Source organism: Gossypium raimondii, chromosome 5 (genome assembly GCF_025698545.1).
Source record: "Gossypium raimondii isolate GPD5lz chromosome 5, ASM2569854v1, whole genome shotgun sequence".
Classification (NCBI taxonomy): domain Eukaryota; kingdom Viridiplantae; phylum Streptophyta; class Magnoliopsida; order Malvales; family Malvaceae; genus Gossypium; species Gossypium raimondii.
The window spans coordinates 16498174-16514852 of record NC_068569.1 but is presented as its reverse complement, the minus strand read 5'-3'; the positions used below and the strand labels follow the sequence as shown (position 1 = coordinate 16514852).

The window sequence follows — 16679 nt, the reverse complement described above, 5'->3', positions numbered from 1 at the left end:
TTATATCACTTAAATTAAATTTAAAATCTTAAATTGAGACAGATTAAAACCAAAAAAGGTTTAAAGATTTTTAGAACAAAACTTTTAAAGATTATTTTTTTAGATTTTATTATTCATTTTAAAAGATTATAATTTTAAACAATTGTTTTTATTAATTTAAAAATAAAATATAAAAAATTATGTTGCCACATGTCAACAGGATAGGTATGACATGGCAAAAAAATTAGGCTGTTAACATCATATGGAAACTTAAAACCTGGTAATATAATATAAAAATATGTTATTTGTAATTCTAACCTTTTAAAAATAATAGTGAATAAATGGATATTTAAATATTAACATGTATGATTCGTTGCCTTTCTTAATATCAACAAAAATAAATGGTAATAAAGATAAGGATAGGTTTGAATTTGGTACATGAGCTTATACCTGGTGAAAATTGTCTGTAAAATAACGTCCAATGGTTTTTGGTGGATTTCTATGAATATCTTTTATGTCACATTGAATGACATACATACATACATACATATTTCCTTCTTGTCAGTATCTTTCTTTCAATTTTTCTATATAAGCGAATGCCTTCTCCTTCCACGAGTGACCATATAGCCAAACCTAGAAAATCTTGCATTTTATCGTAGAACGAGTAAGGGTTAACCTAATTTAGCTAACAGCTCTCCAAAGGGGGATCATTGTGGTCGACACAAAAATGGCTGGAATTCTTGTATATGCCACCATCTTACTTATGACTCTAGTCTGGTGTAGATTGTTAAGAAGACAAAAGAAAGGATCCCAAGGGAAAAGTGAGACCCAGCTTCCTCCTGGATCAATGGGGTGGCCTTATATAGGAGAAACTCTCCAACTCTATTCTCGAGACCCAAATGTATTTTTCGCTTCCAAACAGAAAAGGTTTTCGAAACCCTCCTCGCTTTGCCCTTCTGCTGCCTTTGATTCTCTTTGTCTTCTTTTTTCTCTTTTACTTTTTTTTTTTTTTGGGTGCTTTTTTCACTGAACTTCAGTACATGGTGGTTCAGGTATGGAGAGATTTTCAAAACGCACATATTAGGCTGCCCTTCTGTTATGTTGGCTAGTCCCGAGGCAGCTCGCTTTGTGTTAGTAACTCAAGCTCACTTGTTTAAGCCCACGTACCCCCACAGCAAGGAGCGTCTCGTTGGTCCAGCGGCGTTGTTTTTTCACCAAGGAGACTACCACACTCGTCTCAGGAAGCTGGTTCAAGCCTCATTGTCTATTGAGGCTATTCGGAACTTGGTGCCCGATATCGATGCCCTAGCAGCCTCTACCGTAGATTCTTGGCATGGGGGGCATGTCGTTAACACCTTTCATGAAATAAAAAAGGTTATTGTTCGGTTCAATGTCGTCGTCAAACAAATGATTGGGTCAAATAGTTTTTTTTTTTTATAGTTCTTTTCCCACTTTAACAAGTACTGAGACAAAACAGTTTTTCCTATTAAAATATTTTAGTTTTGAAAAGTTTTGTTTCATACTGTCTTTGGATCTCTCTGCTTAACAATTTGTCTCCAAATGATTGCAGTTCTCTTTCGAAGTTGGCATACTAATGATTTTTGGCCGCCTCGAGGCTCGATATAGAGAGGAGCTTAAGAAGAACTACTTCATAGTTGACAAAGGCTACAACTCCTTCCCTACAAACATCCCTGGAACTCCATACAGAAAGGCATTGCAGGTAATAAGCAAATCCAATTCCTGTTAGTTCACTCCAAAAATTAACCGCCTTCTTCCCTTTTTCCGGTGACTAAAACGGATTCCCTGCAGGCAAGGAAGAGGTTAAGTAAGATATTGAGTGATATCATAAGTGAAAGGAAGGAGAAGAAGTTGCTGGAAAAGGATCTTTTGGGTTGCCTACTTAATTCCAAGGCTGAAAAAGGCCAAATCCTAACCGACGATAAAATCGCCGATAACATCATCGGAACTCTTTTCGCTGCTCAGGACACAACGGCCAGTGTCATGACATGGATCGTCAAGTACCTCCATGACAACCCGAAACTTCTAGAGGCAGTTAAGGTAGGGCCTGGAACAAGCCAAATTAACCATTTTTTCCCTTTTTTTGCCGGGGTCTAGAACAGTCTCTCTTTCTGTATGATCACTATGCCCTCATTCATTCATTGTCTTTGTTGTTGAAATTTTTATGTCCAGGCAAGATCAGTACTACTACAGCATAAACTTAATAAAACTAATATGGTGAGCCTGTTTTTGTAGGCTGAACAAAAGGCAATTAAAATATTAACTGAAGAAAGCAATCAGCCGCTGAGTTGGTCACACACTAGGAATATGCCAATTACTTACAAGGTGACTAAGAACCGTCAATTACAATGACTTGCATAGTGAAATTTGTTCCTTCCTTGATTCCCTAACTTGGATTTGGCTACCCACTAAATCTGGCTAACAGTGGAAAGCATTTTGACATGGTCAGGTTATATTGGAGACTTTAAGAATGGCAAGCATCATATCCTTCACCTTTAGAGAAGCAGTTGCTGATGTGGAATACAAAGGTGAGGATCAATCGATTTATGTAATACATGAACCCCGTAAGTTAGATTTATTTGGGTGTAGACTACATTGTCATAAAAGTGCAACTTTGCCTAAAAATGGAACAAACATCCATGTAAAAACGATTAGACATGAATGATGATCCCTTTAGGTTTTGCTGCTGAAGTACTTAGCCTTGTCGACTCTAAATTTGCCAACAGGTTACCTCATTCCGAAAGGTTGGAAAGTAATGCCTCTGTTCAGAAACATTCATCACAATCCCGATTTTTTTACTGATCCGCAGAAATTCGATCCTTCTAGGTTTGAGGTATGTAAGTGTTTTCGATGTATACAATGTGTTTGGATATTTTCATTTATGGTTTTGGCATAAACGTTTATGGTTTATGATTAAAGGCGTTTCTCTGGTTGTAGTACATAAGATGAGTTTATCTCACTGGGTTCCTTTTTTTTTTTTTTTTGGTTTTGGGTAGGTTGCCCCAAAACCCAATACTTTCATGCCATTTGGCAGTGGAGTGCACGCCTGTCCTGGAAATGAGCTTGCAAAATTGGAGATGCTTATAGTGACCCACCACTTGGTTTCCAAGTTCAGGTATGTTGTTTGGAAATTAAAGTGCAAATAATATGCAATGCTCCTATCATACATACACACCACACTGCTTTTAACAGTAACTTGAGTGTTGGACCATATTCTCCTAACGGTCCCCTTCACCGAGATTTTCTTATTGTCACTGCAAAAAAACATTCTTAATCAAGTTTTAAGGGAATGTTCTACTATATGATGTTTTGAGACAATCCTTCAATGATATTCCTGTTCATGTGAGTGGCTATTTGAAGTAAGGTGACTAAATTCATTAAAATGATGGAAAGAGACACCAAGAAATCGAATTATAGACCCTTGGTGTTGGAAGGGGACTTGTTTCTTTGTAAATAACTGCTGACAGTAACATTTTTGTTGGGTTTTGCAGGTGGGAAGTGGTAGGATCCGAAAGTGGAATTCAGTATGGCCCATTTCCAGTCCCTCAGCAAGGACTCCCCACCAGATTTTGGAAAGAATCTACAACTTAGAAAGGCAAGCACCGATGCTGGGTGGATTACAATAACAACAGTAATGCAATGCTCCGCTCCGATTTCGCTCCCTTTGTCTCTACAGCAAAACTTTCAACTGAGCAGTTTCCATTTTTACCACCTGATTTATATTAAATCCCCTTCCAAGCTCTTCTGGGGATACCAACTTGTTTCCCATCCATCTCAGTTTTAGTTCATTCTCATTGTCATTAAAAGCCTTTTTTACTCCATCTTTTAGCGGCAAGCAAGTTGTAGCTCCAAATTTGATATTTATGATAATCGAAAGGTTTCAGTTAACAAACAAGTACTATTCCAAATTTTACATTTTGTATCTGCAAATCGTTTTCACAAAGGAGTAAACATAATGCTTTTGTATTCGTAGCTTGCCGTTTTCCACAAATCATGACCACACTTATGATGTACCCTTGGAGCTCTCTGCCAGGGGCTGCAAAGGATACATGTGTCAAACTACCATTGGATAAGTTGCAATGGATGTTGTCTCCAACAGGTGTGCACCCTTTGAAGCACACCCAAGCTTGCTGACCACAGTTTGTGCTGTCTTGCCCTTATGGACCCTACTAACTAGATGTGGATACCAGAGCTTGATAGCCTCGATTCAATTCCCATTTTAATCATTACCAGCCAGCACCAGCTTTGGCTGGCCATGATATTTTTATGCATCCTTTACTGATGTGGGGAACGCATTTAGTTTAACCCTGCTGAGTCAATCGAGTTCATAATGGCCTGCTTGCTTGTTTTCTTTTCTTCACATACTTCAAATCTGGCATAAGAAGATGAACAAAAGTTATCTTCATCCTTCCGAGTGTTGTATGTTTTGATTAAATCCTACTTAAACCACTCTCTTCAATTTGTTTCATTGGAAAATCCGTCTCCAAGACATGACATAGAACCTTATCATGCAGTGAGTGGCCAAGGAATATATGATCTGTATATATGGTTTTCCCCTCGTTTGAATCGTGTCATATTCCTGATCATCTAATTTCTAGATATGCCATATCTAGAGTTTGACTTGAGAGGTTCACTAATTTTTACAAATGCCATATCTAAAACTAAAAGGCTTCTTCATCTTCATCAGATAAATTCCAAGCATATTATAACTCAACACACTGCTGAAAATGAACAAGCAAATAATGCCATTGATCATAAAGAGCAAAACAATGGGGCAAAAAGAAAACAGTTTCACTATTTAAGTACACCCTGTAAATAATGATTACAGTAATAATATGTTGTATACCAATTAATCTGGTCCATCCATTCCAAGCATCTTATTGACTATTTTATTGCAAAAGCAAAGTTTGAAAATAAGGGAACCTTTGCTTAAGTATCTTGAGTAGTAGATGTATATTTCATAATGGCTTCAACAATTCTCTCCTTGTCTCTGGTTGGAAATGCTTCCAAGAGAACTCCATTCTTATAGAAGTGAAAAAGAGGCACTGCCTGCAATAATTCAGATTCATCTTAATATACAGTGAGACGTGACAATCATCTTTGCATATTAGGATACATCTAAAACATCCATCCTGATTTTTGTAATAGATGTAAAATTTTACCTTTCATACTGATTTCTTTATTAGCAGTTTGATTTAAAAACAAACGTTCATAAGTAGCCAAAATTGTTTTCTCCACAAATTAAGATTTCTAGTCTGTTTCAGCTATAATAGAATCATCCAACAGAAAAGACAGCAAGCAAATTTTGGTTACGCTCAAGTTCCCATATTCATCATAAATGAATCATCCTAAATAGCTGATAATTGTAACAGATTTGCAAAATAGTCAGTATTTGGAGGAATGGGATTAAATGTTCAAATAGAGATTACCCTGATTCTAAGTCTTTCAGCAACTTCAGACTGTTCATCATACTCATCGATTACCTGCGGAAGAAAACATATAATAAGAGCTCATGTTTTTGTGGCTCAAAATCCCCTCCTATCAACCATGAAAATTCTATCTTAAGCTCTTCTATGCTTTAACAGAAGCCATAAATTAGAATATAGGATAGATGCATGAATTATAAGCAATCAACAAAAAATTTCAAAGTTCGGGTTGTGAAAAAGACACTCACATTATGTTTCAAGAAAATTACTCCAGCATCTTCATCGCCAGCACCCTTGCATAACTTTGAGAACCCTTGCTCGATGTACTTACAGCTTCCACAAGAAGTCCGATAAAAATCTACTACAACTAAAGAATTAGTTTCTTTGGCCTTTTCAAGAATTTTTAAGAATTCTTCATCAGTCTTAAATTCTCTAACACAGTCCACAGGGCACAGATCGTCGTCTTCGTCAGATAATTCCCCTTGATTTTCATCACCCACACCTTTGATGCACCCGTGTTGTAATGCGTGGCTAATTTCCAAAGCATCCAAGTGGGAACTTATAGTTATAGATGGTATTTTGGCCCTCAAAAGACTAACATGACTTTGATGATGATGTAAGTTGGGGAAGGTACAGGCAATTCTATGATTGAATTGTCCATAAAGATTTTTTCTGAAAATGAAAGAGGCATTACTGTACAGAATATTCTGCTGTTTCATCACTGCCTACAGCAATCCCTCCACCACAGAAATATAAATGAAACCACCCAAAATTTATGAATTTAGAGGATGAACTTCAGATCATCTTTCAAGCATATATCCCTTGTTCCTTGAATGCTAATCAATCAGACTGCCATCAGTAAGTTCACTATATACATATATACCAACACAAACATACAAACCATCAGAATTTTCTCCAAGATTAAAAGCTGTGCTCTATTTCTAACGTAAATAACCCTCCATGGATTCATGATAAGTCTAAAACTGAATGACAAACAAAAATAGAAGGTATGATATAGGACTTCATATTCCCAAGTTATCAGAAGTGGAATAAATGACAGTGTTTTCATATCTTTATCCAAACTCCACAATCTTGAACTAAATAAAGCAATATCCACGTTCCACTTACACCCCAATTTTCTGATCTTCCTTTCTGTTTTTACTTTACTTCACACTAGGCCATTTTCTCTATGAAACCCACAGTTATTATTGAAGTTATGTTTTCTTTCTGCTAAGCAAAAGCATCCTAAAACTTATCGATCCACTGATAAGATCAGTTTATAGCTCATAAACACTCGTCGGTCCTCACATATTTGCGAAAAACATAAACTACAGGGAACCAAGTTTCGACAAGAACAGCAAGCTAAAAGTTATGAAACTGAGTATTAAAACTACGAGTTTTCTGCATAGGAGAGAAATTGAAGAACTTAATGAAAAGCTAGCAGCTTACCTGAGGGCAGTCGAGAGTTGAGCTTATGTCGATAACTGAAGAAGCTTCGAATGAGAAGCGGACACGCCACTACCATATCCGCTTTTCAAGTTTCGTACTTTATCCATATATCCCTTTATTCGCCTCTTCCTTAATTCTTTGTCTAAGTGGAACGTCTTTTGTCCCAAATGTTATTATACTAACAAAACCAAAATCAAATTTGCATGTAAAGGTGAATCAGCTGCTACTAATTAAATTGAAACCGTCTTTTCACCCTTCCTACTTAAATTAATCTTTGAATGACATGATTATTCTTGGAATTAGTTAGCAAAGCACAACTAAGAATCTAATTAGTATTAATAAAGTCTTTTAATGAGAAAATAAATTTTGGGTTAGCCCATCGATCATAAAATATCAAAACCCAAATCCTAAAGGCCCAAAAGACATCATCTTCAGGAGAAAAATGCAAGCAACTACTCTCAAATTCCATGCTAGAACTTTCATCCAATAAAAAAGTTTTTATTGGAAAGCGTGTCAGGTTTGATTATATCGCCTGGGAAACAGTCTCGTACGGGCGAAGGAAACAAATTTCAATCGTAAGCCCAAGCTAATTTCCAGTCTCTTCTTCTTCTTCGGTTTCTGTAATTTTGGTTTAATAATGGCGAATACCGAGTTGAAATCCGATAATTTGTTTGAGATGATGAAGGCTCACTTGGCTAGTGATGCTGGTAAAGAGCTCACCAAGAAGATCGGCCTCGTTTACCAAATCAATATTGCCCCCAAGGTCCATCCTTTAGTCAAAATTTAGCCTTTTTCCAAAATTTCAATTTTTATTTAAAAGCTTGCTTTAATTTCTGGGTTTTATTTATGACTTGTAGAAAATTGGATTTGATGAGGTTTCTTACATTGTTGACCTCAAGAAAGGAGAGGTTACCAAAGGTTAGCCCCTTTAATTATTTAAGAGATATTCCTTTTTTGTTAATTCAATCTTTTCTTTGTCTTGGTTGGGTTTGTTTATATGCTCTGCCTCTTGATTAGATCGTAGCTTGTAAATTGCGATGATGGAATATAGTTTGAAGTTTGTATCTTTTGCATTGTATAATCTGCTGAAGTTTTTGCTACAAAAGTTAATCTTTCTATTGGAAATTAAATTGCTTGCTTGCAAGTATCTGGCCTCTAGACCGCTGCTCCTTTGCTGCTACCTATAATATACATTTTGTAGCCAGGATTTTTATCTTTTTGTCATTTTTATATTTTTTTCAATCATGTTTATTTGGTTATTAACCTCTCTGTCTCTGCGATAATGGTAGCACAGCTGACCCCATTTCACTAATTCAATAGCTTCCCCATCTTTTTGCCATGGTAATAAAAATATATTAATTTTATGTCAGCTTGGACTGCTACCCCTTATTAGTTGTTCAATGGCTAAGGCCACTGATTTTTTCACCCAACTAGCACTTGAAGATATGGTGCTTTTATGTTAAAGATTAAATTTTCTGTCTCTTTGCCATATGAAATTGGCAATCTTGACTTTTTCTGTTTGTAACCGTTTAGTGTTTATTTCGGTTACTTTCTCCTGGAGATTCAAGTATGATTTTGTCAATTCGTAGACATATACAATCAAGTCCCCCTTCTTGTTTCGTCTTTCAATATAAAGATGTTTATTATCCTATCACTCTGAAATGCAGGTAAATATGAAGGGGGAAAGCCTGATGCTATATTTTCGTTCAAGGATGATGATTTTATGAAGGTTGCCACTGGAAAGATGAATCCACAGATTGCTTTTATGAGGTACAATTCTATAATTTCCATTTATTTTCCCTCTAATGTTAGTGATTTCTTTTGTCTCGGGGGATGGGGGTTTGCAATGTCGAGGATTTCCCTTGTTAATACAGTGATATTGATGATGCAGGGGTGCGATGAAGATTAAGGGGAGCTTGAGCGCAGCTCAGAAATTCACTCCTGACATTTTCCCAAAGCCTGCAAAGATGTGAGCAGAGATGCTAATGTATTATGTGTTAGTTCTTTCGTATGTTGCCCCAAGTGGGAAAATTATAAATGGACTGTCAACCTCTTTCTTTGATAGTACACTTGACTTTTGTCATTGCTTTATATATTAGATTACCAGATCGTAAGGCGACTAATCCACAAGGGTTTGGACTATAAGGTTCCCCAATACATTATATTGAACAACTTCGATATGTTCCTTGGTTTTTTAATAAATATAACTATATGCTTTGCTGGATCCACTATGGCCATTTTAATAAAATGATTGCATTAAGTACTCCAAGTCTGCTCAATGATAGCAAAGATGAAGGGAATTTTTCAATCGAGACTGAAAGTTTCGGAATAAGATGGCAATCGAAGAGTTTTTGTCTTTTTCTTTTGATAAATGCCAATTAAAGAGGATATGTTTAGCCAAAAATAATAGCCTTTGATTACATTATACTTAGATAAGTCAGAAATGAACAGAAGAAAATTTTCTAAGGATTTCCATATACTAAATATTTTTTATCTGCTGATCTAGATAGATGGAAGTTATTCAGCATTTGTACAAAATATATTTGACCATACGGTAGTAATGGTTTTTCAAATATATAGAAAAAAAAATTAAAATTTGAATATATCCATAAAAAAAAACATGTCTAGATAGGGGGAAATGCAGCATTGCATGTATTGTTTTTCTCGTGTGAATGAAGGTTGGCCGCAATTACTACTTATATATTATACATTCCTAGCTTTTCGATATTATTACGTCTCTTGCCATTAATCTCAAACCAGAACCCTTTCATAGGTTTCCAGGATCTGTTATTTCCTGTAGGATGGCGACGTTACCGGCCTATACATGCACTATTTTAAAAGGGAATTTTGCTTTGACAAAAAAAAAAAGCACTTTTTTTTTTTGCAATTTTCACAACTTGCAAGTTACAACGTGATTTGTGTGTAGGCAAGATAAATACTTATTACGTAAAGTAGATGATGAGAATTTCGTGTGAGAAAAGAGCTTATCTCCATGTATGAAATGACCCACCAGAAACCCTACTTGCGGGGACCTCATCGAGTATTCCCCTTTGGAGTGTCGTGGGAAACGAAGAATTGAAAATCGTTTTTGGCTTTAACTGATGAAGTCGCTACTCGCTACCCATGCACCACAATGTGCCTTCACTGATCGAATGTCCGCAAAATAAAGGGTTTTAGTGTAAACACCTTCCTCCTGATTATTCTCAGCTATGTCCAACATCTTTGGCTGTTTTATCCAGGAACCAAATAAAGAGGATAAGAATATGTATATGGCAATAATTAATACAGATGACTTATTTGCGAATCAAGATTGAAGCAAAGAAACATTTCCTCAGTTTCAGTGTTCACAATGAACCATATGTGCATTGTGTCATCTTGAAACAGGAATTGGTGCCTATATATAGCCAGAAGCATATCACCTTTCACCAAGCTCGTCTCATGAGGCTGAGAGAACGAAACATATATATAAAAATACAGAGAATGAGTTGTGTAACTTCACTTGGCTTCCTTTCTCTTTTCCTCTATATCTTTCCATCTTTGACATCTCCAAGCTTGCTATTCCAGGTATAGCTTGCACTTTGTTATTTCATCTACCCTCACGATTTATCTGCAACTCTGCGACTAATTGATGATGACATGTAGGGTTTCAACTGGGAGTCGTGTAATAAGGCTGGAGGATGGTATAAGTCTCTCAAGAACTCCATCCCTGATATCGCTAATGCTGGTGTTACTCATGTCTGGCTTCCCCCACCCTCTCAGTCAGTTGGACCCCAAGGTATTTCATGTTTCGAGTGCCTATTATTGATTGTGCTCCTGAGCTGATGCCAATTAAGATTATGTTAATTACCCTTAACACTGAAAGATCTAAGGAAAATTAATGAGTAAAAATACACCTTTCAATCAATTCATGCAATTATCCATAAAAAATGACATGTCACAAATTTGGAAATTTAATCTCAACATCTATAACTCCTTTCCTATTCTCGGACTGCCGCCTCTTTGTACTAAAAGAAATTTACCTTTCTATTAGTACTCTTCCCATGAAAGAGATATTACAGTTTGACCAAAATAAACATGAAAGTGAAAGATGAGACATTCCCATGTTTGTTGAGGAGGGATAAAGAGCTCGATGCTACTTAATCAAGGTTTTGGCTTTGAGCTTTATTGATGGAAAAGATAATGTTTGGAGAGCTTTAATTTACCTCCTATTTAGAAGCCCGGCTTGATTTCAGATTTGATCAGACTCAATGTGACTACTAAACAAGAGTGAATTTCAAATAATAAAAAAAATCGGACATGCATATACATAATCTCTGTTTACTTTCTGTCCTGTCTCCCCTTCTCTTTTATTGTATTACTTCGAATTGCTGTTAAGGAAGCACGTAACAAATATTTTTCCATGTGTGCTCCAGGATATCTGCCAGGAAGGCTATATGATCTTGATGCATCGAAGTATGGATCTCAGGCTGAATTGAAGTCACTAATAGAAGCTTTCCATCAGAAGGGAATAAAATGTTTAGCTGACATAGTAATAAACCATAGAACAGCAGAGAGGAAAGATGGGAGAGGAATATACTGCATTTTCGAAGGAGGAACTCCAGACGATCGATTAGATTGGGGACCATCTTTTATTTGTGGGAACGATAAGGAGTATTCAGATGGGACAGGCAATCCCGACACTGGACTGGATTATCCACCAGCTCCCGACATTGACCATCTCAACCCAAGGGTTCAAAAAGAGTTGTCTGACTGGATGAATTGGTTAAAGACCGAAATTGGTTTTGATGGATGGAGGTTTGATTTCGTGAGAGGGTATGCCCCAAGCATCACCAAAATCTATATGGAACGAACTTCACCAGATTTTGCTGTTGGGGAGAAATGGGAAGATCTTTCCTTGGGGCAGGATAGTCAAGATGCACACCGTGGAGCTCTCAAAGATTGGGTTGAAGCTGCCGGTGGAGTTGTCAAAGCATTCGATTTCACCACGAAAGGGGTTCTGAATGCTGCAGTGCAAGGGGAGTTGTGGCGGTTGAAGGATTCCAATGGGGAACCTCCTGGAATGATTGGACTGTTGCCCCAAAATGCAGTGACTTTCATCGATAATCATGACACAGGGTCTACTCAAAAGCTTTGGCCTTTCCCATCTGATAAAGTCATGCAGGGCTATGCTTATATTCTCACCCATCCCGGCACTCCATCAATAGTAATTTCTGTCATCCTCTCTTCTTTCTTTCTTCTCGTTTTTCATTATCACCATTCACCAACCCAGTGAATACTTGAATTTATGATGTGCAGTTCTATGATCACTTTGTTGATTGGGGATTAAAGGATGAGATTACTAAATTGGCAACCATAAGGAGAAAGAATGGGATCAGTGAAGCTAGCAAGGTTGATATTCTAGCCTCTGATTCTGATCTGTATGTTGCTGCAATTGATGAGAAAATCATTACCAAGATTGGCCCAAAGATGGACCTGGGCAACCTTGTACCTTCCAACTACCAGCTTGCTACCTCAGGGAAAGACTACGCCGTGTGGGCAAAGAAGTGAGACAGTGGACACAACTCAATGTTCAAATAGTGTCCCTCAACGATGTTCAAAAGGCTCATACTTGGTTAAATTTCTCAATGGCTATGTCTGTATGAATGTTACTGAGAAAATAAATAAATGAATATATGTTTAATAGTACTACTCTAATTTACTTTGTGATGATTGCCTTGTCAAAAATATGCTGTCAAATCTCTTAAACAATTTTCCAGGGGTAGTATAGCTTCAAGTTATATTTTTTTATGGAGAGGTTTTTTTTACAGAAGATTAGTATACATGCATATACAGGGCGGTAAGGAAGGAAAATAAAATAGAATAAAAAGTGAAAGAGAAGGGGAAGGGGAAAAATTAAACCGTGAAAAAGAAAGGAAAGAGAATAATAAAGAAAGAGATGAAGTGATGGGATTCAATTGCAATTTCAAAAGGAGATTTGATTGAAAATAAATAAAAATTTTCAAATCATCATTGGAAACCGAGATTTGATGTCAAATTATGTTAAATTTGTGGAGCAGTGTTCAAAATATATTATTTTGGTTGATGTAATTTCCTTTTTCATATTGTTTTGATAAAGCAACAGGCAAGTTTAACAGGGATCTCATGAATGCTACCATAAATCAGGAGGGCTTGAAAAGCTGCTATTGTTATAAGATAGTCCTTAAAATGTCTCCATTCTTGATAGTCGTTTCATGCATGATAACCAATAAGACTTTGATATGTCATAGTGTACTTGAAATTTCAGAAATTTTATATTTTTTCTTTTGCATTGATCTATTCCAATTGAAACATATCATGTTTTGATGACATTGTTTATGCTTCCAATTATGAATTATTAACACACAAACAATCCCTTACAAAAATATTTTTAAGAAAATACAGAACATAGTATTAGGGCCCCGCTCTAGATTTTATTCAAGATTTTTGCATCGGATTGCAGTTCAAGGGCCCAAATCTACTAGTTTCTTTAAAATTTTGTTTTCGGAAGGACTAGGTTAGAAATTTCTTAAAATAAGCATACTGTGAAGAACAAATCAAATTCTATCCTCGTAACAAACATCGCTTTTACAAGTGTCTCAAAAGCCTACACAGAACCATCTCCCTTACTCACTCCAGAGTCCAAATCCTTCAGCCATACATGATACAACCCTTCCCAGTATGCAAAAAAATGTTGTCAACTTTATCGTACATCAAAAAGATGTTCTCAATGACTACGATAACCCAGGAAAGAGGGAGGTAAAATCACAACAATAGGTACCGTATAACACGACACTTCATTTACGACTTACGTGGGACTTGGATGCACTTGAGTGTGACTTCTTCCAGGAAAAAAAGGTGAAAATCTTGGGCAATAATGACTTCTTTTTCTTTCTAAGCTTGGGTTTGGGGAGTGATTCGGTTTCTGTGGTGTTCCCCTGCTTACATGGCTTGGAGCTTGCTAAAGCATTGGGTTTAAAGTTTTTGGTTTCTTTCTTTCCTTCAGAACTTGGCCTTGGAGGGTTTTCCCCTTGACTCAATTCAGTAGCCTTTGGTTCACCCCTCCACTTTCTCCATTCTTGCTCAATACCAAACTTCCTTTCCCTGGCCTTCTCAGCCTTCACCATAGCAACTTTTAGTGCTTCCTTTCTTACAGCCATCTCTCGGCTTACTTCTTCCAACCTTTCCAAGCTTATTGACTCTGATTGCTTAGCTACCTCAACTTGAGATACAACAGCTTCCACCCTCAACTTGGCTTCTTCCTTTGCCTCATTTGCACGTTCACCGAGGTTATAGTACTCCTCTGTGGAAAGTGTTACACCAGGTGGTGAATCCACATTATCAATGCTTTTAGTTGATTCGCTCTTTTCAAATGCTTCGATTGCAGCTAAAGCTAACTTTTCCGAAGCCTTGGCGGCCTCTATCTCTTTTTCAGCTGCAAGTAATCGACTCTCCATAGCACTTGCTCCCGCCTTTACTTGCGCTGCTTCTTCTTCTGCTTTGTGCAAATCTTCACGGGCTATTTCAGCAAGTGACTTAGCCTCATCAGCCACTCGTGTTACTGTTGCCAGCTCAGCCTCCGAAAGAGCAACTGCACTCGAAGCCATGTGTTCTCTCTGCTTACTGTTGGCAAGCTCAGACTTATTCCTGTCAAGCTCTAATTTTAATGAAATGGTAGCCACCTTCAAACAATCCACTTCTGCACTTGCTTTTTCTATATTGACCTTGGCGTCTTCAAGTTCCTTCTGTAATGAGGCAACGAAAGCGTGTACATCAATGTGAGTTGTCGTCTTTGATGTCTGTGACTTATAAGAAGCTAACTCAGCTTTTAAATCAAGGAGCAGGGCTGAAGCAAAGTCTATCTTTGATTTCAGATCCTTTGCTGAATAAATTTGTTGATTGAGTCTCTGAAGCTCCTCCTCAACCTGTTTTAGTTCCTTCTCCCAATGCTTAGTATCTTGGTCTCGGGCCAGGGTTACTCTAATCCTTTTCTCTTCTGCTTCCACATGGGCAGCATGTGCAGACTCTAAGATCTCCCTTGTGGCAATCAACTCAATAGTCAATTCTTCCACCATTTTCTCAACCTCCTTTGAAGCAGAAACAACCTCTTCAGCTTTCTTAACCGCGGTATCTCTTTCATTCATCAAAAAAGCATATTCCTTATTTAATGTTTCTAACTTTTCTTTAACGAATTTCAGTTCCGAAACTGCAGCTGCATGCCTGGATTTAGCAACCTCAAGCTGTGCCCTTGCTGCAACACTAGCCTCATCTCCAATCCCGTGTTCCATCTCATCCACTCTAAACTTGGCTAGTTCATAGTCTTGCTTTGCCTGATTCTCTTCAGTTTGTGCTCTCTCCAAGTGCAGCTTGAGCTTTTCTGTTTGTCTCTTTGTGCTGTCGAGCTCCTTTAATACATTCATTTTTTCCTCTTCAGCATCCTCTGGTCGTTTCTTATATTCAGGCTTCTCTTTCTGTACTCTCACAAACATTTGTTCTACAAGCTTGCTTCTCTATAACACAAAAATAAATTTTAAGTTTCAGTGGAAATGAACAAAGTAGGCAGGGAGAAAACAAGAATTTATGATGATCAAATAATAGTGATAAAAAGCTTAACAAAATTAAAGATAAACGACATTCATTAGACATAACAAAAATATATTGCAGCATTGCGATTTTATTAACATATCTAATATACCTCCAAAGTTCGATTTCTATGAGCTTTCCAATCAACGATTCCTCCAAACTTGGAAACAGCTTCTTTAACTGATTCAAAAGGTGCTAAAAGATCTCTTTTTAAATCTACTTGCTTTTTCTGTGAAGGGCTAAAAGATTTAGCAGATCTGATCATCTTTCGATGATGCGGAGTGAGATCAGCGATTTGGGATACATGATCCTCATTTTTAGCATCTCCTGTCTTAGAGTCATTGATGGCGCCATCAAGCATAACAGGAGAACCATCAGGAGAGGACCTAGCATCAAAAAGGGGCAAGGTAAGCCCACTCGTTTTCAATTCATGGGCGGAAAGAGAAGGCAAAAGCTTGCGATTGTCGTTATTAATAAGCGAATTAACAACAGAATTGGCTTCTTGAGATTGTTGTCCATCAGAAAGTCTAGCTGGTTCTAAATGGTCATTTTTAGAATCTCCAACCATTGGATTGGAGCCAGTACTTTGAGAGGGTTCTTCATCAGAATTGTCATGAGTTCCCCCAGTCCTCGATTCATTCATCAGTCTACCCTGATGATCTGTCTCAATTTCAACTGACGAAGTTATATCTGCACATTCTGTTCTACTGTCTCCTTGTCCTTTAATTACCGACAAATGACTTTCAGGTTGTTTTGTTTCGTTACTTGCTGGACCTTTACCAGAATTATGGTCCATTTCTACAAGCAATGAAACAGGTTCTGAACGAGGCATCTCTTCTTCTTTTACATTCCCCATCTTTGAAGATGATAAGGTGTCTGAAACCAAGAAAACAGACACCATTCAGGGGACGTGGAAAAGAAACAAAAATTCACAGCTTAATCAAGATCTAATTCCACGAACAAAAGGAGCAGAGTTGAAAATCAGCAATTATATGTTTAACATAAAGAGTAAATTTTAGAAAATGAATTAGTGCCTACAACTGCATTCATCTAGTGTAGATCCTCAATTTAAGTTAACAAGTTTTGACCAAAGAAATCAGGAGCAAAAGTTAGAAAAAAAAAACATTAAAAATTAAAATGGAATAGAGGTTTTTTATGGGTTCAGCTGGGTCTAAGCCTGGTTTTAAAACAATTTCCAGGATCAAGCCC

General features: G+C 37.1%; 5 protein-coding genes and 1 long non-coding RNA gene across 6 annotated transcripts; 3 read left to right on the top strand and 3 right to left on the bottom strand.

The window, feature by feature from the left end:
- The first annotated feature begins 583 nt into the window (after positions 1 to 583).
- LOC105769218 (abscisic acid 8'-hydroxylase CYP707A1) lies at positions 584 to 3892 on the top strand. The gene is made up of 9 exons (XM_012589699.2): positions 584 to 906; positions 1032 to 1353; positions 1550 to 1699; positions 1789 to 2037; positions 2233 to 2322; positions 2447 to 2525; positions 2724 to 2830; positions 2994 to 3112; positions 3489 to 3892. The coding sequence occupies exons 1-9, from the start codon at positions 707 to 709 to the stop codon at positions 3586 to 3588; spliced, it is 1416 nt and encodes a 471-aa protein (XP_012445153.1). The 5' UTR covers positions 584 to 706; the 3' UTR covers positions 3589 to 3892.
- Positions 3893 to 4719: 827 nt separating this feature from the next.
- Positions 4720 to 7038, bottom strand: LOC105769220 (thioredoxin-like 4, chloroplastic). The gene is made up of 4 exons (XM_012589701.2): positions 6873 to 7038; positions 5672 to 6290; positions 5427 to 5480; positions 4720 to 5046 (listed from the first exon to the last, which is right to left on the bottom strand). Exons 2-4 carry the CDS (start codon positions 6140 to 6142, stop codon positions 4927 to 4929), a joined length of 645 nt encoding a protein of 214 aa, XP_012445155.1. The 5' UTR covers positions 6143 to 6290; positions 6873 to 7038; the 3' UTR covers positions 4720 to 4926.
- A 288-nt stretch (positions 7039 to 7326) lies between these two features.
- LOC105769223 (sterol carrier protein 2) lies at positions 7327 to 9052 on the top strand. Its single transcript, XM_012589710.2, has 4 exons — positions 7327 to 7635; positions 7730 to 7790; positions 8540 to 8642; positions 8764 to 9052. Exons 1-4 carry the CDS (start codon positions 7510 to 7512, stop codon positions 8843 to 8845), a joined length of 372 nt encoding a protein of 123 aa, XP_012445164.1. The 5' UTR covers positions 7327 to 7509; the 3' UTR covers positions 8846 to 9052.
- A 960-nt stretch (positions 9053 to 10012) lies between these two features.
- LOC105769217 (alpha-amylase) lies at positions 10013 to 12557 on the top strand. Its single transcript, XM_012589698.2, has 4 exons — positions 10013 to 10436; positions 10515 to 10647; positions 11285 to 12075; positions 12168 to 12557. Exons 1-4 carry the CDS (start codon positions 10161 to 10163, stop codon positions 12417 to 12419), a joined length of 1452 nt encoding a protein of 483 aa, XP_012445152.1. The 5' UTR covers positions 10013 to 10160; the 3' UTR covers positions 12420 to 12557.
- Positions 10183 to 11285, bottom strand: LOC128041307 (uncharacterized). The gene is made up of 2 exons (XR_008196089.1): positions 11075 to 11285; positions 10183 to 10690 (listed from the first exon to the last, which is right to left on the bottom strand). It is a non-coding gene; the product is annotated as an uncharacterized LOC128041307 (long non-coding RNA).
- Positions 12558 to 13269: 712 nt separating the features above from the next.
- On the bottom strand, positions 13270 to 16410 carry LOC105769215 (protein WEAK CHLOROPLAST MOVEMENT UNDER BLUE LIGHT 1). The gene is made up of 2 exons (XM_012589694.2): positions 15583 to 16410; positions 13270 to 15397 (listed from the first exon to the last, which is right to left on the bottom strand). The coding sequence occupies exons 1-2, from the start codon at positions 16369 to 16371 to the stop codon at positions 13685 to 13687; spliced, it is 2502 nt and encodes an 833-aa protein (XP_012445148.1). The 5' UTR covers positions 16372 to 16410; the 3' UTR covers positions 13270 to 13684.
- Positions 16411 to 16679: the final 269 nt, after the last annotated feature.